The sequence below is a fragment of the Paracoccidioides brasiliensis genome (assembly GCF_000150735.1).
Source record: "Paracoccidioides brasiliensis Pb18 unplaced genomic scaffold supercont2.4, whole genome shotgun sequence".
Lineage (NCBI taxonomy): Eukaryota > Fungi > Ascomycota > Eurotiomycetes > Onygenales > Ajellomycetaceae > Paracoccidioides > Paracoccidioides brasiliensis.
Genome location: NW_011371361.1, coordinates 1,891,207 through 1,909,509, shown reverse-complemented (window position 1 = coordinate 1,909,509; position 18,303 = coordinate 1,891,207). Strand labels below are relative to the sequence as shown.

The following is an 18,303-nucleotide window of genomic DNA, read 5'->3' as shown; positions in this document are numbered from 1 at the left end:
GCTTCAGGCAAACTGAAGCTGCGGTTAATAGCTCTTTAGGAGGACGACACAGTATCTCTATCTTCTGCACGACAAAGATATGGAAACTGCAATACTGATGGAAACAATGATAACCCCCCAGAATAAGTCTGCCGGCAGTGAGGAGCTATATAAATAGAAGGTTGCAAAAAATTTGAGGTCCCAATTAACTAACGAGCTATTTTAGCAAGTTACTTTAGCTGTGGCGTTAGTCAGCCATGTTTATGAACCATTCGGGTTTAGCGCAGTGCTGCAGCTGTGGCTTGTTCCTCCCGAACATCTCTTGAGCCAGAACTCGATCTTGATGCTGGCAGATTCACTCCCGCAGAGAGCAGCCAAACCTCCTCACTATCCTCGTCTTTGCGCTCCGGGGATCGCGGAATTAGATACACAGGCCTGACAAAACCTCCTCTCGTCATATATACTTCTCCTTGTTGCATATTTTCTGCCTGACAGTGTTTGGTGTTGGGCATTGAAAAATTCACTGCGTTTGACTCGGATTCCCCATCACGAGGCCGGGGATATTTAACCCCGTCGACCTCTGTTTCATTGGAGGCCGAGAAGCAGTTGGACCTGATCGATATCCTTGAACCTGCAAGGGCGTTGTTGGGCTGTTCGCATTGTTGCCTAGCTATGGCAGTTGCTACTTCGCATGCTTATCCAGGTTACAACAACTCCAACACATCACCCTCCATTCCCTCGCACACAAACCATTCGAACTTCGCAAACAGACATCCCGATAGCCCAGTGTCGTTGACTTATTCGGGTGCTTCTCACCCAGCAATGGCTCCAGCTCCTATGGCGAAAAAGTCAAAGGGGAAGAAGCCTTCAGACCCCAGCGAAACATCCAAACTGCTAGCAGCCAAAATATCACAACTCGAGCAAGACGCTGCGGGCGAAAAGGACCAAGAGGCTGAAATTGGTACGTTTTTTCTGGGGGATTGTGCTCTGTCATTATTCTGCTTTTGTTACTCCCTGTGGCGCACATTGTGATAAAAAGGTTTTTGTCTGGAGATGTCGAACATGAGTGAGGCTTACATGTCCTACTATGCTCTATAGAAAGAGAAGTTAAGAAAGCTACTCGGGACCTGAATCAACTATTGAACAGCATAGAATCACCCGCGACACGTGTTGAGGCTGTCCAAAAGAGATATTCCGACCTTCTTGCAGAGATGAAAAAACTTGATCGAGATTATGCCAAGAGTAGGAAGAGGGCTGATCAGTTACAGAAGGATCAAGACAAGGGGAAAGCTGAGCTGAACAAGATAGCTACTATGAAAGACAAACTTGAAAAGCTGTGTCGAGAGCTGACGAAGGAAAATAAAAAAGTCAAGGTGCGTGCGTTCGTATCTGTGTGCTCCGTGGAACTCTAAAAATAGGACTGATGATAGATTATGGTTACAGGATGAAAACAAAAGGCTTGAGGAGACAGAAAAGAAAGCCCGTGGTTTAGTGAATGCACGACTTGACTCACTACTTTTCGACATCCAAGACTTCGTGACAGCAAGGGGTGACGCTCGTGGGGAGAAAGCCGATATCGACTTGGACGACGCGTGAGTTTAGCTCAGCTACAATTATTTCCAAGTTATTATACTGTACACACTTCTAACATGCTCTGCCCAGTGTTCGAGCGAAAATTAAAACGATTGGCGACAAGTTTGAAGCTCGGGAACATCACTACAAATCACTTCTACGCAGCAAGGATGCAGAAATCCAAAGCCTCACTGCCAAATATGAAGAGCAAAGACGTGCAGCAGAGAACGAGGCACACAGATGTCGAGCTCTCAGCACACAGGTCTCTACCTTTTCACAGACGGAAGCCGAACTACGAAGTCAGCTCAACATTTACGTAGAAAAATTCAAGCAAGTGGGTATTCCCGGCCATCATATGTTTGTATTACTTCTTGATGCATTTAATGACAAACCCGATAGGTTGAAGATACACTAAATAACAGCAACGAACTTTTTTTAACCTTTCGCAAAGAAATGGAGGAAATGGCCAAGAAAACGAAGAGACTCGAAAAGGAAAACATGACACTCACTCGAAAACATGAGCAGACGAACCGTAACATTCTGGAGATGGCAGAGGAACGGACGCGAAATAACGACGAACTTGAAAAGTGGCGCAAAAAGAGCAACAACCTTGAAGCTCTTTGCCGTCGGATGCAGGAACAAGGCCGGGGTCAAGCACTTGCTGGTGAGCTTGATGCGGTAGATGACGAAGGGACAGAAAGCGAATATGACGACGAATATGAGGATGAAGAAGACGATGAAGATATAAGTGACGAGGGAGAATATGATGATGATCGTCATCACCACCACCATGGTGAACATCAACATGCCCCAGCGCCAAACCGACCTCCTGATGGGAAACCCGTTTTTGGGCCGCCGCCACCGCCTGCGCTGACGGAGACGAAATCTAATGGTCATCGCGGTGTGTTAAATGGATACAAGCATTAAATGAAAATAATGAAACAAAGATAAAAAACATGAACAAAATGGCTAAACACATACGTAATACGAAGGAGTGGGAAAGGGCTATCTATCGCATTTGTTGCTGTTCAAGCAGGTTTCTTATATTTAAACACGTTGAAACGGCAATTGCTCAATGGGATAACTTTCGGCAATTCCTGGTGATATGCAGTATGAGGGAACTTTGTTTTTTGTCAAATCATCGCCCTCTCGATCACCTCAAACTCCCTCCACCTCCTTCTCTCTGTTTCTTTTTCTTTTGGGGTTCAGTCTTGTTGATCGTCAATCCCCGTCCCGAATTCACATCTATTCTAGCCGCTCTAGCGCCCTACGGTCATATTATATGCAAGTCCATAGGTATCACAGACCAAATTTTCTGTCTGAGACATCGTTTGGGAACGTGGGCAAGCGGTAGCATTAGTGATGTAGGAATCTGATACATGTAGATGGATTGATAGTTCTAGCTCAATATTTCCTAAGAACTCCGACTACAATAAGACCATATATCTAAAGACCCCCACAAGAAATGTAGGAATTCCATACAATATATAAAACTAACTGTCCAGACGAAGAGAGGCACAGGTGAGGCGATTCTCAATACCATTTATATTGTATACGGTCATGACTCGACTCGAGTATAAACAACACCAACCAACAGAGAAGATAGAATAATCAATGCATCAGCGGATCCGCATGAGATTCATCAATCATATTTATTCAAAATTACAGCTTGCTCTCTCGCCCCAAATACCCATGTCCAACCATCAACATCTGCACCGCCTCCTTAACAATCTCCTCCACAATCTGCCTGGCAGGCTTAATATCCTTCACAACAGCAGCGACATGCCCCATCAAAAACGGAATATCAACTTCCTTCCCATCCTCCATATCCTTCGCCAGTGGCACAATCCCAGCTTCTGTTAGCTTCCTAATCTCCTCAGGCTTCCTATGCCACTCCTTAATGTAATCATTTGGAAGAACACGCAGCGGTCGCCCAGAGACAACAAGCGTAGTAGCGGTATCTCCAAAGCCAGCCCTAACCACGGCTTCCTTATGCATGCGGCTCGCCCCGCTCTCCTCAGACGCCACAAAGCGTGTGCCAATCCAGACCCCCGTAGCACCCAGCATCAGCGACGCAGCCAAACTACGTCCATCATTGACACCACCCGCTGCAACGACCAGCGCCGGCTTTCCCGTCAAGGGACTCCTGTATTTCCGCGCAACATCCACGACAGCGGGAATAAGAACGGAAAAGGGCACATCACCAGTATGTCCACCGCCCTCGCCGCCCTGAGCACATATGATATCCACACCAGCCTGCAATGCCTTCTCCGCATGCCTCGGGGCACCCACCATATTCATAACCAAAATGCCAGCCTCATGTAGCCTTTTGATGACATGTGCGGGGGGGACACCAACAGCTGAAACGAACAGCTTCGCACCGTGCTTGATGGTGACTTCAATGAGCTCGTCAAGTTGCCCATGCGTGTAGTCATGGTTTGTCCTACGGGCACCCTCGCCTACTTTTGGCAGAGCCAGGTCAACACCAAAGGGTAGGTTGGGGCTCTTCAGGTAAGATTTTAGCTCAGTGAGCATCTCGTCGAGCTGGGCGGGGGTGTAGCCGAGTCCGCCTACGGTTCCCAGTCCGCCTGCGTTAGAGACGGCGGCGGCGAGAGGCCCGCCGGATGTTCTAGCCATGCCGGCCAGGAGGATAGGATATTGGATTCCCAGGAGGGTGGTGAGGGGTGTGGTTATTTGAGCCATGGTGAGCGGTATGTGTGTGTTTGATTTGGGAGTGGTGGAGAGGAGAGGCTCTATCGTTATGCCCGGCAAGAGAGACTATCGATGGATAGCAATTGAAGGCAAAATAAGACACCAAAGGGGGCTGGTTTATATCGGTAGGTCTAACAGGATATGGAAACAGAAAATAGAATCAAAAGAGGTTCAGGCAAGTGAGCTTCCAAAAAAGATCGGGGACTGCAGAATTGGCCTGACTGTGATTTATATTGTCCCTGATCCCGGGAGACGGAATCCAGCCTACGAAGTGGAGAGTAATGCTGAGCGCTGCTAACTATCCCAAGCTTCTGTTATTCTCCACTTTCTTTTCTCTGTGAAATCTCGTTGTCTTCCTCTATTGCGCAGCTCCTCCACAATGTTCCTCCAAAGCACCCAGCTTCTCTCCGCCACAGTTCCTGTTAAACCGCGGTTCAATTTTAGTCTGGGTATGACCTAATTAGTAAAGATCTTTCACCGAGGCTGGGTTAAACTTAGCCTCAACTAAATCTGAGAACCCCGCTAGCATGTGAAGCAGAGCAAAGAATAGAATGGTTAACTGAACACATTATGGAGTGGTTCTATGGAAAAGGTTGTACTGGTTTAAATGGAAGTTGAGATGTTTCGATCAAATTAGCCCCTGAATATCTAGATGACTTAGGGCAGCGGAAATCACCTGACCACCACCTCGGCAAAGTTTTCGCCCAGCGGAGATGCGTTGAACTGTGCAGTTGCAAGCGAATTGTCTGCTTATCTCTCAGGAACCTGCAGCAATTTTACCCTTTACTGGATTACCGCCCCTCAATATCAGGGGTAGGGGTAGATTAGGGCCTAGGATTAGGTTAGGATTAGGATAAGGAATAGGGGTTAGTGAGGGATCGGATAATGCCGCCCCTTGTCCAAACCCTTCTCATTTACTATTGCATTGGATACATATAACTGCCAGATCACTTGGTTCTACGTCTTTCATTCAGTAGAACGCGCCCATTCCTAGGGATTTTGCCTGCATATTTCAACTTCTCTGATAGGGGTGGTTCTAAAGCATTGAGATTTTATGGAGCTACCTCCTTTCTAAATGGCTTTAAAGGTTTATTCTAGAGAAGGTCCATGTTGGGCTGGACGTGAGTAAGACGGGTGCGTGGCTAAAACTGGTATCGCAGACAGTGGACGAATATATAAAATTGGGATTGGGAAACAGAGGAAAACTGCAAGAAGCCCCAATGCTATATCGGATTTAACAGATTTTTATCGATTTTCATTAATGCCCGCTCCCACACCCCCCCCCCCCCATGTAAGGGAAACAAATATACTCATCCTATCGAATCAGACAGCCCCCGGATCTCTCTCTCCCGCTTCGAAAGATTGATAACAATATCTCGTACACCTCTCAACATCCGTTAGAGGTCCATCACCATCCAGAATCTTCTTGGCTACATCAGTCGAGTACATCGCAACACCAACCTCCTGACTCGTATACCAGCTGGCCCGATCCATATTCCCGCTGCCAAAAATAACCACCGCCCTATCAACAATCGTCAGCTTCAAATGCGTTCGTCGAAATGCACTTTCCCCATTTACATCCCGCCCCATATTCCGCGCTTCCCAATACCTAATCCTTAACTCCCCTCTTGTGTTTGTCTCCTGGCCACCCTCTTCTTCATCTCGCGCACCTGACTTAAGCAACTTCTTGTGTTGCCTAATCAGGTCCTTCATGCAACGCTTTGTAGTCGTCCCGGCCGTGACAAGTTGTTCCAGTACCATTAGATTGGTGTTCGTAACGATAGTGACATCAACGCCTCGTTCCAGAGCTTTCAGTAGCCCATTAACCACCGGACGTGCTGTAATATTCGGCGTGATTATGTATATCTCCTTCTTCGCACTCGCGAATAGAAAGCTGGTGAATGCATTTAGAGGTGTCCGTGGCTCAGGCACTGCACACTGGAAAGGGCATGGGCGAAATTGCGGATCCTGATGGTGTGATGACGGTAGGAAAAGCGTAGTGACATCTTGACTTGAAGAGATGTTCGGAAATGATTTTATTAGTCGTAATGGACTTTCTTGCCGCGGCAGGATCATGGGAGGGAGAATTCCACTCGTGGTAGCCCGATCGGCGGTGTCCTGAAGCCCAATTGTCTGTGGAGACTCTGGGGTAATTACTGGAGCCCAGACCTGTGCCCACCAGGTATAGAACTTTTCCACAATGCTGCCTCTCAGTCGAAAGGCACCTTCAAACCATGACTCCCAGCTTACATTGCAACTGGGCACCCAAACGAACTTACGATCGACGATAGCGAATTTGGGATGCATGACGGAGAATGGCCGGATAAATATAGATTTCACCGTTAGATCCACACCCGGGATCTGTGATGGTTTCGGCAGCCCGAGTTTCTGATTCCATTCTGACGGTTCGTAGATGTATCCGTTTTCAGACTTGGTATGTTTTAACTTTTGCAGTATGGAGACGGATGAAAAGCAAAGATAGACTTTGATGTTTTCGACTGGAGTCGTAATGGGATTTGTCGAAGCTCGTCTTTTCCGAATGACCTTTGCAGATAGTCTTTGGAGCGTTTTGAAGAAGTGCTGGCGGGATTTCGACTTGGCCGCCCAAAAACAGGTGACGAAGATGACTTCCTGATCTGCAGTTTCAAGATCAGGCAGAATGTAATTGCTCAGTAGGCTGTCGCCTGTTCCTGTACAGAATGATGGCTCTAGTGAGGCTGCTGTTGCTGAGTCTGCTAGGGAGGAGTGCTGGTGTGCTTCCAAAGGATCTGTTGCGATATGTTCACGCCATTTTCCGATGGAGTGCTGGGTGATAGCCATTGATAGAGTAACATACATTAACTAATGTTTAATTCAATGGATTTCAGCTTTGAAAAACTAGGTATGTCGTGCCTCTCTGTGTTCTTACAGAGATGGTATATGTAAGAAGAGCGTTAAGCAACTATTTCGTTAGTTATTTCCTTGATGATGGAAGTTTTGTTTTCTTTTCCATTAAAAATAAATATAAGGTCATTCACATTAATATATTAATGCCCTCTGTAACACTGCATAATGTGACAAATTTTATTAAGTATATATGCAGATTTTCAGCAAGCTTCTGTAGAATGTATTAGTTATATTTCTCATCAATTGATTTGCTGCTTTTTATAGTTAGTATTCAAGCAAAATTAACTTGTTCCTTATTAGACTGAATTACCTTTCAAAACAGGCAAAGATTTTGCTTGATAATTTTCTCAAAATCCATTGCAATTTACAGGAAACAAATATTTATCTATTCACTTTTGTTCTTGAGTTTCTCTTGTTTTCCTCTCTTCTCTCTGAGCTTCAGATATTTCATGTAGTCAGAAGAAACGGCTGAGGAGCTATAAAAATAAATGAGCAGGTAGATCAATTTATCAGCTGGCACCCTAACGGTTGTCTTCTCTCTGACAATGCCACCATTGAAGAGGCCTCTTTAATACCTCAGATAAAGACATACTCAGTATTTCCTAATTATGCTATCCAATCACAACTCCTCCAGACCAGCATGTTTGAGAGGAAAATATGGCTCAAAATCACAGTCAGTGCCAGAATTCATATAGACATATCCATGCATTGGTGTGTTCTGCCACACTGGCAGAAACTGGCCTGAAAGATTGTTCTCATCCAAATAATAGAACTCAACATTGACAGAAGACCAGTCATGATCAATCTCATTCATGAAATAGAATTTTATTAACTATACCCTTCCTTGCACTGAAACGACTTGTTTCAATGGGACTACTAAGAAATAGTCCCGTCCTCCACTGCTGTTCGATTTGAACTCGAGCCCACGGTTTTGATAGGTGGAAACGGGGCAAGAGAGTTGACCTGTTTCTCACGCGGGTCGCCACCTCAAACGAAGCAAGGATGTAACAGGAACTCTCTGGGACTGAAGCTTTAAACCACCTCCATTTTTATGTCGCTTTGGAGGAGCTAACAACACCCATTGATAGATTAACAACAGCTGGAAGACAAACACTGATATATGGTATATCCCTTCAACTCCATACCCGATTTGTTTGCATTGATAAAGTTGAATGAGGAAGTAAAAAAATGGTGAAACAATATCTTAAATCAACTTCATACAATGAACAAAGATGTGTGTAAAGTTGTAAAAGAAAAGAAGGAAAGCAGTCACAAGCTCTCATACAATGCAACTATGACACCTAAAAATACAGCAACTACCAGTAGAGTAACATATATAGGCTGTTTCTTTGGCTCCATGACCTGTACATGCCTCAATGGCCCTGATGCTGGTTGAGGAGGATCCCCAACAGCGCCATTAGGAGCTGTCAGGAGTGAACCGGGTAAACTTCGTGGTTTGTAGGCATTTGGACGTTGAAGTGCATCGACAGACTTCATATGGCTTTCGATTGGTAGCGCTGTGGAGAGGGTGAGGGTAAGGACGAAGACGAAATATATAGTGAGAAGGGACAGGGTTAGGACGGATGGTCCGCGTTTGGAGGTTTGGCGAGGAAACATTTTCGGGATTTGGTTGGTATGTGAATGGTCAAGGATGGGATGGACAGATCATGGAATTTTTGATAGAGTTGTGGTTTTGAAAGTGGTTTGGGAATATGTTAGATTGCTGTCTGCTGTCTGGGTGTTCAAGTGGAAGGCCTAGGGAAACACAAAAGAGAGGAGATCGAGGAGGGGGAGCTCTGGCTATACAGATACAACCAACCAATCCTCGACAGGCAAATGGTTGTTCTCAACAGAAGTATAGGGCTGTGAGCACGTCAGAAATAGCCAACATCGTAAGCCTGTGATGGCTAGTCTTGCGATGAACTGAGAACATATGGTACTCGGATGGATATCTTTATATTATCCATGAGCTCTCACTCTTGGTGGGGAAGACCAGGGCTTCTGTTCACGCTAAGACAGCCTGGCGAAAAATAATGTCCGTCTGAGGCTGCATTATTTGTGACAGCTGAGTGGGGGGTTCTCTCGGTTAAATATACGAAGAGCATCCGGAGACCCTGATAGGTAACGGATATCGAGATCAGCTACCTTAATGATGGAGTTGGCCATTTTTTGTGCATGTCAAGGATCTCCTGATGATACCATAGTTTCAAAGGAAACATAGCCTGGATAACTACATCATGGAGAAAAATCCAGGCAATTATTTCAAGATTAATAGTGGCTAGTTTCTCTAGCCATCCTTGAATAACAACCGGATCGCCAAGAAGGGCAAATGGCATCAACGATAGCCCTATATGACAATCGGACCGATTTTGCTTATGTTCGGAATATGTTATCCGAGAGAAGCATGGGATTTTGAACTTATTGGACTTTTATGCTTCCTGTATATTGGTGGGATACTACGGCTGCTCTAATCACGTGCCTGTCTCCCTGTCAGACCTCGGCTGGTTAGTTGTACACACAACAACGTTTAGTAAATTCTGGTATCTGGCAACACAGTCAAGGCCTGGTGGCAGAGAGCATTTAAGCATAAAACATCAAACATTGCACTGTATCAGCCACGCCTCAAGAAGGCACCTTTGGGATATAGTTGCAGTTTGCCCTCGCCCGCTCCTCCCGTGTGGACATTGGATGAACATGAACCCCCTTGAAGTGATTTCAGATAGTTTATATTGTAAATGATCCTCTTGTTGGAACCAGTAGAAATATTACGGCTATTCTGCGGTACCTTGTCGCTTATCGACAACGGCCCGCGCGGCACAGTCACATGCCTCGATATACTTCACGTGATGCCGAGAAATATTAAACCCAAAACGCGCGCATAATTGACGTCGCGCCGGTTTTGTGCTCAGGTAGCGAAATTGGATCTGGAATGTCGAATATCAACGAACAGCTGATATTAGAATGTTATTATGGCTCATTTCACATTCTTCTAGTACTTCGCGGAGTACAGTCGTAAGAGTTCCTGTCTCAACTTGTTAGGATGGTGTCAGATAATCCTGAAGAGCAATTCCTCCGCCCGCCAAGGTGCGTTCCCAAGATCCAAGATCAGCAATGCAGCATGACAGACTGGATGTTATAAATCTTCTCTAAAGGTCCTCCATTGACTCTTTGATTCCTTTGTAGTGATGGGGAGGAGGATTATGCTCCTGTGTATCGGTCCCCTTCTGCATATTCCCCGCTCTCTACATTTATCTTACCAAGGGGTGAAATGAGGCACTTTCAGCAGCAATATGCTGATATTTACTTTTTGCGATTGGCGAGGTTGAAGCCAGCAGTTGCTGAGATTGCGGTAGCTTCATGGGAAGGGTTTAATGTAAGTACATTTCCCCCTTGAACTGTTCTGGGGTTGTTGGTCTTTTCTGTCCTAGCGTTGAAGATAAACCGTCTCTCTCTTTTATATTTACACCTTGACTTAGAGTGTTGGGCACTGATGAATTTATGCCATGTACAAAATGTATGCTGACTTCTTAATGGTAGATTGCTGGTGAGTATGCAAGGCGTGTAGACAGAGTCTTAGACGTACGGCAAGGTGAACTATGTTGGGTTGCTGGCACCGTCTACATGGATCTTCCATTAAAACCTAATATTCTAGACGATATATCAAAAGAAGTAAGGCTTGCTGGCTCAATATTTTGCATATTATTTCTCCTCCAAATTCTTATCTGTATAATTTCCACGTTCTTACAGATCTAACCGAATCCTTAGCATTGGACGGCTGCTCCGCCTTCACGCAAAACATATCTCGACCCTTCCAATCAAGCATCAGCAAAGACTATGCTGGAAGATGAATCGGGTCGTTTGCAACTGACTGGCACTTTGCTTCAATCGGCTCTTTTAGTAACAGGAGCCATTGTAGCCGTACTTGGCACCGAGAACGTCAATGGTGATTTTGAAGTCATCGATATTAAGGTGCCAGATCTACCCGCCCAACCTGAGCGTTGGGAGAGATCATCAGCGGCCCCTCAAGAGTCCGCTAAACGAAAGCATGACTCTTTGGAACAGACACGTGGTGGCACAGGGGGGAAAAGAAAAAAAATAGCAATGGTCAGCGGCCTTGGAATCACAGGCACATCAGGGGATACCGTTGCGCTGTCCTTATTAACAGACTACCTTCTCGGCTATAATGAACCTCATCTTACTGCTCAAACAAATGAAACCAATTCCTTTCCGTTTTCATCTCAAATAACACGCCTCATAATAGCCGGAAATTCCCTTGGAAGCAGCATACTCTCTACCCAATCTGAAGCCGAAAATGGGGATTCCACTATCACAGCAGCGAAGAAACGCCACGGGCCAAAAAAATACGGATACGACGCCGCAGCCTACAATGCCTCCCCAATAAACCACTTCGATACCTTCCTCGCTGAAATTCTTCCCAGCATTCCCATCACTTTGATGCCTGGCGAAACCGATCCAGCGAATTTCTCATTACCCCAGCAGGAAATTCACAGGGCCATGTTCCCCCGTTCAAAAGCCTACTGCTCGGCAGCGCGGCCAGGGACGACTGGAGAACCTACAGCAGAACCTGGTTGGTTGGATAATGTGACGAACCCATGGGAAGGAGATGTAGAGGGCTGGCGATTTTGGGGCTGCAGTGGACAGAATGTTGACGATATGCTTCGTTATATCGATTTGGAGACGGAGGGAGATGGCCTAGGTGGTAACGAGAGTGATAAGGATGGAGAGGCGAGATTGCGTTTGATGGAAGCTATGCTCAGATGGCGGTGCGCGGTGCCTACCGCGCCTGATACGTTGTGTATGTTTTTCCATATCCTTTTCTTGCGCCCTTTGCTATTACCGATATTTCCGTTGCAATTTACTATGGTATAGGTTTGCTGACGTATTACTCTACAGGGTGCTACCCCTATCAAACGCACGACCCATTCACCCTCCAGTCCTGTCCACACGTTTTTTTTGCAGGGAACCAGCCAAGTTTCCGAACGGCGATTGTCGAGAGTTCCGCGGCGGTTTCTTCGTCGGGAACTGGAGATGAGCAGGGTATGCGGGTACGTATCATTACTCTCCCGAAGTTTAGTGAGACTGGCGAAATTGTGCTTGTTGATGTGGACACGTTGGAGGTGGAAGTTGTCAGGTTTGGGACTTTTGAGAGGAATGCGGAGGATAAATTGTCATGACACAATGGGTTTCAGTTCGTCGATTGAAATCTTATAAATATTCTTAATAATATCTACCTCTTGTGGTAAGACATGAAATTGTGTACGTTTGGGTACCAACGGGACACATACTAGAGAAATAGACTCTGATAAGTGGGCAAACAATTGTGAAGAACGCTCGAATCACTTCTTGATGGAGATACATAATTTGTTTATTTATCCTTCCCGATCAAATTAGTAGCACTAAAGTCGAAACCTAATAACTATGTATGCATTCGAATGTGAAAAAATACTGCTGGGAAGAGAGGAGGAGTTCTTCACCAGCTTCCAGAGGTAAATCTTGCAATATGAAAGAACAAAAATTGAAATCAACCGCTCTCCTCTTCAATCCTCCAGTATATCATCTAAATAACAGCAGTCACCAACTACTTTCCGTTCTACATATTCATGTTCAACTCTTTAAATGTTTTACGATCTTGAAAATTTTGATGCCCCTCTATAAGCCTTTTCCATCAACAATCCCACCATCAAATACCCCATGCACACATGATTAGACCTCCCATTCAGCTGTGATACACGATGCTGATCAACGAAAAAACTGGTAATTATTCAAATATCACCTTTCATACCTAACTCCCAAGTTGATGACATTTATGGCCATCTTCCCGGCATCACGAATGAATGTAGCCCATACAACATTTTCCTAAGCGTATACATACACATGTGACGTTCGATCAAATCTATGTAAAGAATGTTTCTTGTTAGAAAACCAGCAATCACGGCACAACATCACCGTTTTTCTATAACTCTGCTCTCCTCACAACTCACACTCATCCATGAACAGCAATCTCCTCCTCCCGCGTCCTCCTAGTCCCGTATTGCAAACATCATGTCCCACGGTATCACGAGTGGATGAAAGATCCGGTATGTATATGCCCATTATCCTCAAATATATTATCCACGGCTTGCACACACAATCCGTATGTATATCTATATGTATATCTTAAAACTAACCCGTAAAAATGATAACCCAGGAAATCCAACAAGCAACCGCTTCAGAACCGCTCATGCTAGAAGAGGAATATGCTATGCAAATCGGCTGGCGCACAGATGCGGATAAATTGACATTTATCATCTGCCTACCGCTTCATGGATCTTTATCATCATCGTTATCACGTCCGGACACGGCTGCTGGTGCTGATGTCATTGACGATATCCAATCCACGACACTTACCGATCCAAACATCGACAGTCCAGCTATGATGTTGGGGGATGTCAATTTGTTTCTGAGAGTAGATGATCAAGAAGATGGTGTTGGTTACGATCACGATGCTGATAGTGCTACGAGAATCGTCGGTGAAATCGAACTTATGATTGCGGAGAAGGTCAAGCAGGGGAGGGGTTTTGGACGGGCTGGTCTTCTTTGTTTCTTACGATATATTGCTGATCATGAGGAGGAGATTGTTGGAGGGGTGGTTTCTTCTGCCTCTGCCACCGCACCCGCTTCTGCTGCTGGCAATGGCACTGATAAGGAGCAAGGGGGGAAAGGTGGGAAGCTAGCATATCTATCTGCGAAGATTGGTACGGATAATGTTCGCAGTTTGGCTTTGTTTGAGAGTTTGGGGTTTAGGAAAGTGCGTGATACGGCAAATGTGTTTGGGGAGCTGGAGATGCGTAGGGAATGTCTGAGGCAAGGGGAGGGGGAGGAGTTGTTGGGTAAGTGGGGGGTGGAGGAGTATAGGGAGGTTAGGTATGAGCGGTAGGGCGTATTTGTGAGAAGGATGAGGGAGTAAGCAGATGGTTTATATGACTGTCCATGCGAGTGGAGAGACACGGGGGTTGGTTATTATGCTGGATTTATTGGCATGTTCGGATTGCGGGCATTGTGGATGATCTTGATGAGATTAATGATAGATAGATTTTAAGTATTGATGTTGGAAAGGAGAAACGGAAAATAGAAGGGTAATGTCCTAAAAATACTCGTGGGTGGCTGCCAGTCGTATATATATATATATCCTTCAGGGGATTCTGACGAGTGGATATTGAAGTTCAAAATAAGGGCGTCTTGATGAAACCATCCGGGTTTATATACAGCGTCAAAAAGAACAACCTAAAGGTCCGAAATCTGAAAGTTGTATCAGAGGAATAGAATAATACATGGACAAAAACCAACTTCATTTCGAACGGACATCGAAGCCATTGGCGAGATTCACACCGACAGAAGAGATACAACTAACCGGTTCTCTTTTCCAACATAGAAATTGCCATTATATGGCAGTGAAAAGAAAAATAACCCCAGGCCTATCACTGGATAGCATAATTTCCTTCATTATACGGGGTAGTTTTTTTTTAGTCGATAACCGCTCTTGTTTTGAACGCAGAGCCATCTTCTAACTTCTTCAGGGATGTATTCGAGAATTGGAAAAGGTGGGTATATCTCTTAAACACAGTTCAATCTTGAACGAAGGATATTTCGGGTACATCATTAAATTTCGCTTCCGATGCGAGGCTTTTTATCATTTTCATTTTCAATAATTTTCAATTTTCAATTTTTTTTTTTTGAATTTGAATTTAATTATTGTATCAACTCCATGCACAATTCCCATCGCAACTCCCCTTCACATAGTCCTCCAAAGCATCCCCTTTACGTGGACTTCTTCCTGCCCTTGGAGACATCGGCTATTTTGAGAGCTGTATATTGTTGCAGGTTAGCCATCATCTCTCGAAAACCCTATATAAAATCCCAGGGAACCGCCATTTTTCGAAGCCGGATCCTCGAGAACGGCAACTGAGAGGATACAGGCACGTACAGGGAGGTAGGCTTTGCTTGAGCTTGTCTGCCTTGTCCGAATCCTTCAGGACGAGGGTGTAGATGAATCGTTGGCATCGGACCTTGAACTTGATCTGGGAGGTCTTGCGGTTGCGCTTGATGCGGGCGGCTGTGTTAAAAAAACGCATCTAGTCAGCATGGAGTTCGCTCTTTCTTTCAAAGATTTCGTTCCAGTATCCGTCGCATTTTGGAGTCTTCTCCTTCATATCCCAAGCATCGAATATAACATCTCGCATGCCGGCATGGGACTGTTGGGGGAGTGTGGGGAAACTGACAAGAGGCATCCTTCCGTCTGCAGATCTCGATGAACTGCTTGATATCTGAGACTTCGCTAGGCATGATGGGCGGATGGGGATGAGAGTTGGAGTTTTGGGAGGTAGAAGCGGAGGCGGAGGAAGGTTATATTTGTCTGGACGTCGCAAAGCAAAGTAAAGCAGAGCTCTTCTTGGCCTGGTTATCTGGGCTATGGATGCATGATTGTGCGGTGTAGATTGATTAGGGTTCGGAAAGTCACGTAGCCCTTAGCTGGGCTTAAAGCGGCAGGTGGTCTGTGCGGAACTGGGACTTGGCATGTATGCTCGGATTAGTCATCCTAGTTGGGCAGGCAGGCAGGTTTGTCCCTCACTGTGAGGAGACGTGGTGTAGAGGTATTTATGAGGGGGCGATTATCACCCCTCTATATAGAGATACATTTCTACTCTCTTATCAGATGGGCTATAGCCAACACAACTTCAACATGCCTACCCAACTGGATAAAGCCTTAAATTCAAAGGTATATATATATATATATATATAGCAGCTCCTCGAGAGCCATCAATATACATCCATCCTATATCACGTTTATGCTAATCCTATACTCCTCAGAACCTATTCCTCGGTAAAAATAAAATACAACTCTTCAGCAGCTCCGTTACTGACCATTATCGGCAGGATTTGCCGGCCTGGTAACGGCGGCAGCAGCATGGTCCATCTGGGGTGGCGAAATGTTCCCTGCGGCAGACTCTCTGTCAGCTCCAACTGGAGGTATGTGCTTTAATTCCCTGTGGTGATCCTCCTCCTTCTCCGTGAAATTTGGAACAGGCCTTTATTAACCACTCTTCCAGACCCAGAGAATTGGACGATCGAGGAACTGAGAAGATGGCTTAGTTCGGTACGTTGGCCTCCCTTTGTTATATTGCATTTCGGAGGCATTCACCGTCTAACAGGTCCATGTGTGCAGCGTGGTCTCCTTCCAAGCCCAAATGCGTCGAGAGGAGATTTGATCGAACGTGTAAAGGCGAATATGAGGCTTCCACCACGGTCGTAGTGGTCTCTCCGCGATCGATTCGGTTTTTTTTTTTTTTTTTTTTTTTTTTTTTTTTTTTTTCCTGCTTCGTTGTCTATTTCCCGTCTCTAGATGAAGCCGTTGTTTCCGGTGTATATCCCAATAAAGTCCTCTCCGTACCGTACATTCAGAGTCTTCCCTGTAAACTCAATCCGTTTTGTAGACCCGCGTAGACTTTATATTTCCCGCCGCATAGTTGCACTGTCGGTGCTCAAAAGCAGTGCCAAAAAGCCCTTGACTGTCGCATATACCGTTAAGGTTTCTAGGAGATCCCAATAACTCAACGGCCCCCTTTGATATGATCTCTTCACACAACCAACCGAAAATTCTGACTCTGAATCAACCAATGTTTCTTCCCCGCCGCCCTCCCCCCATGCCCATCGCTCTGCGGATTTGGCACAAGAACAAACGTCTCACTGAACCCCCGGTTCGACAACCCCCCGGGATCCCTCTCCTCCCCAAACCGCACAGACCCACTAACCGTGACCAAAATCGACATATTCCTTGCCACAGCTCTGCCCGATAACGGTCTGCTGCCACCTGTTGCGCCCGATGATGCATCAAGTCCCGGATAATTCATGTTGATTATTTGGCAATCGTAGGCCTGTACCTCGTAGTGGGTGGTTGGCATTTGTTTTGCGAAGATTTCTTGCACCGAGGGGCCGTCTGCCACGACGTTGCCGTTGAAGAGTATTTTGCAGAGAGTGGGGGGTGGAGTGTAGAAGGAGGCGATGGTGCTTCGGGAGGCTTGGAGGGCGGGGTAGAAAGATTGCACGAAGTCCGTGGCGGCTGCTTGGGGGTTAGATAATTAGATACAAAGGAAAGAGGGGAAGAGGCCCTGAAGTTTGATTAGAGATACGTACCATCTGTGGAGATCTTGGTGAGCGTGTCCTCTGTCACTTGGGTCATGGCGGAGGTCGTTATTGTCCTTTGTATACGTTGAGGGGTTTTCCCCGCTTGGAGAGAATAACAGGCAGTAAGAGAGGAGAAAGGGTGAAGAATTCAACAAACAAACGAAGATAAACCTTCACAAATCATCCAGCCTAGTTAAGTAATGTCGCTTGTCGGTCATGGGGGTTCAGTGGGTTCAGATAGAGCAATATACTGTACGGAGTGATAGGTAGTTGATGTCAAAAAAAAAAAAAAAAAAAAAACCGTGGGTTGCAACAAGATCGGTTTTGGTGGAGTTGCGGTGCCACTTCGCAAAAAGCTTGGACCACATTAGCTCCTTTTTTTTATATATATTTTTTTATTCCCCGCCCAAATTGTGCTGTCCAGTTTGCGACGTAAGCGGTAAATAACCTGCACGGCTCGGACAACCATGCCGGAAATTGAGCTTCGCGCTGTTTCCAGAGCAGCATGGCTTATCAGGTCCACGGGCAGGCGACCTTGGATCTGTCCGCCATGCAGAAACGCTGTTGTTCGGAGAGAATCGCGGCGCGCAATGAGCAGCGCTCCGCAGGTTGGCGACAAGAAGCCATTCTACATTACCACACCTATATTCTATGTGAATGCGGGTGAGATTTTGTCTTATTCCTTCCCCCCCCCCCCAATTTTTATGTAAATTCAATTGATGCGTGGAGGATGCTGACTGGTCTTTCTCTGCTCCATAGCTCCCCATGTCGGACATTTGTATACCATGATACTTGGGGATGTTCTGAAACGATGGCAGATTCTGTTGGGTGACACGGATGCGAAGCTCCTTACAGGGACGGATGAACATGGTTTGAAGGTACGATTGGGATAAATGGGCAACGGGCGTTGTTTGGGAAAGGTTTTGTTGAGTGCTAAGTGTTTATAGATTCAACAGGCGGCTGCTGTGGCTG

The 18,303-nt window shown here is 45.8% G+C and overlaps 10 protein-coding genes across 10 annotated transcripts; 5 read left to right on the top strand and 5 right to left on the bottom strand.

The window, feature by feature from the left end:
• Positions 1 to 651: 651 nt before the first annotated feature.
• PADG_04124 (uncharacterized protein) lies at positions 652 to 2,478 on the top strand (the record flags this gene model as incomplete). Its single annotated transcript, XM_010761025.1, has 5 exons — positions 652 to 940; positions 1,078 to 1,352; positions 1,423 to 1,571; positions 1,642 to 1,885; positions 1,951 to 2,478. 5 exons carry the CDS (start codon positions 652 to 654, stop codon positions 2,476 to 2,478), a joined length of 1,485 nt encoding a protein of 494 aa, XP_010759327.1.
• A 735-nt stretch (positions 2,479 to 3,213) lies between these two features.
• PADG_04123 (uncharacterized protein) lies at positions 3,214 to 4,254 on the bottom strand (the record flags this gene model as incomplete). The annotated part of the gene is made up of 1 exon (XM_010761431.1): positions 3,214 to 4,254. The coding sequence occupies one exon, from the start codon at positions 4,252 to 4,254 to the stop codon at positions 3,214 to 3,216; it is 1,041 nt and encodes a 346-aa protein (XP_010759733.1).
• Positions 4,255 to 5,586: 1,332 nt separating this feature from the next.
• On the bottom strand, positions 5,587 to 7,083 carry PADG_04122 (uncharacterized protein; the record flags this gene model as incomplete). The annotated part of the gene is made up of 1 exon (XM_010761430.1): positions 5,587 to 7,083. One exon carries the CDS (start codon positions 7,081 to 7,083, stop codon positions 5,587 to 5,589), a length of 1,497 nt encoding a protein of 498 aa, XP_010759732.1.
• A 1,335-nt stretch (positions 7,084 to 8,418) lies between these two features.
• On the bottom strand, positions 8,419 to 8,766 carry PADG_04121 (uncharacterized protein; the record flags this gene model as incomplete). Its single annotated transcript, XM_010761429.1, has 1 exon — positions 8,419 to 8,766. One exon carries the CDS (start codon positions 8,764 to 8,766, stop codon positions 8,419 to 8,421), a length of 348 nt encoding a protein of 115 aa, XP_010759731.1.
• Positions 8,767 to 10,189: 1,423 nt separating this feature from the next.
• Positions 10,190 to 12,344, top strand: PADG_04120 (DNA-directed DNA polymerase delta subunit POL31; the record flags this gene model as incomplete). Its single annotated transcript, XM_010761024.1, has 5 exons — positions 10,190 to 10,233; positions 10,333 to 10,522; positions 10,687 to 10,818; positions 10,915 to 11,965; positions 12,064 to 12,344. The coding sequence occupies 5 exons, from the start codon at positions 10,190 to 10,192 to the stop codon at positions 12,342 to 12,344; spliced, it is 1,698 nt and encodes a 565-aa protein (XP_010759326.1).
• Positions 12,345 to 13,159: 815 nt separating this feature from the next.
• PADG_04119 (uncharacterized protein) lies at positions 13,160 to 14,086 on the top strand (the record flags this gene model as incomplete). Its single annotated transcript, XM_010761023.1, has 2 exons — positions 13,160 to 13,303; positions 13,358 to 14,086. 2 exons carry the CDS (start codon positions 13,160 to 13,162, stop codon positions 14,084 to 14,086), a joined length of 873 nt encoding a protein of 290 aa, XP_010759325.1.
• An 881-nt stretch (positions 14,087 to 14,967) lies between these two features.
• Positions 14,968 to 15,492, bottom strand: PADG_04118 (60S ribosomal protein L38; the record flags this gene model as incomplete). The annotated part of the gene is made up of 3 exons (XM_010761428.1): positions 14,968 to 15,014; positions 15,134 to 15,262; positions 15,429 to 15,492. The coding sequence occupies 3 exons, from the start codon at positions 15,490 to 15,492 to the stop codon at positions 14,968 to 14,970; spliced, it is 240 nt and encodes a 79-aa protein (XP_010759730.1).
• A 397-nt stretch (positions 15,493 to 15,889) lies between these two features.
• Positions 15,890 to 16,459, top strand: PADG_11707 (uncharacterized protein; the record flags this gene model as incomplete). The annotated part of the gene is made up of 5 exons (XM_010761633.1): positions 15,890 to 15,925; positions 16,018 to 16,030; positions 16,084 to 16,176; positions 16,257 to 16,303; positions 16,373 to 16,459. The coding sequence occupies 5 exons, from the start codon at positions 15,890 to 15,892 to the stop codon at positions 16,457 to 16,459; spliced, it is 276 nt and encodes a 91-aa protein (XP_010759935.1).
• Positions 16,460 to 16,784: 325 nt separating this feature from the next.
• PADG_04117 (uncharacterized protein) lies at positions 16,785 to 17,386 on the bottom strand (the record flags this gene model as incomplete). Its single annotated transcript, XM_010761427.1, has 2 exons — positions 16,785 to 17,266; positions 17,341 to 17,386. 2 exons carry the CDS (start codon positions 17,384 to 17,386, stop codon positions 16,785 to 16,787), a joined length of 528 nt encoding a protein of 175 aa, XP_010759729.1.
• A 412-nt stretch (positions 17,387 to 17,798) lies between these two features.
• On the top strand, positions 17,799 to 18,224 carry PADG_11706 (uncharacterized protein; the record flags this gene model as incomplete). Its single annotated transcript, XM_010761632.1, has 2 exons — positions 17,799 to 17,994; positions 18,091 to 18,224. The coding sequence occupies 2 exons, from the start codon at positions 17,799 to 17,801 to the stop codon at positions 18,222 to 18,224; spliced, it is 330 nt and encodes a 109-aa protein (XP_010759934.1).
• Between the last annotated feature and the right edge of the window lie 79 nt (positions 18,225 to 18,303).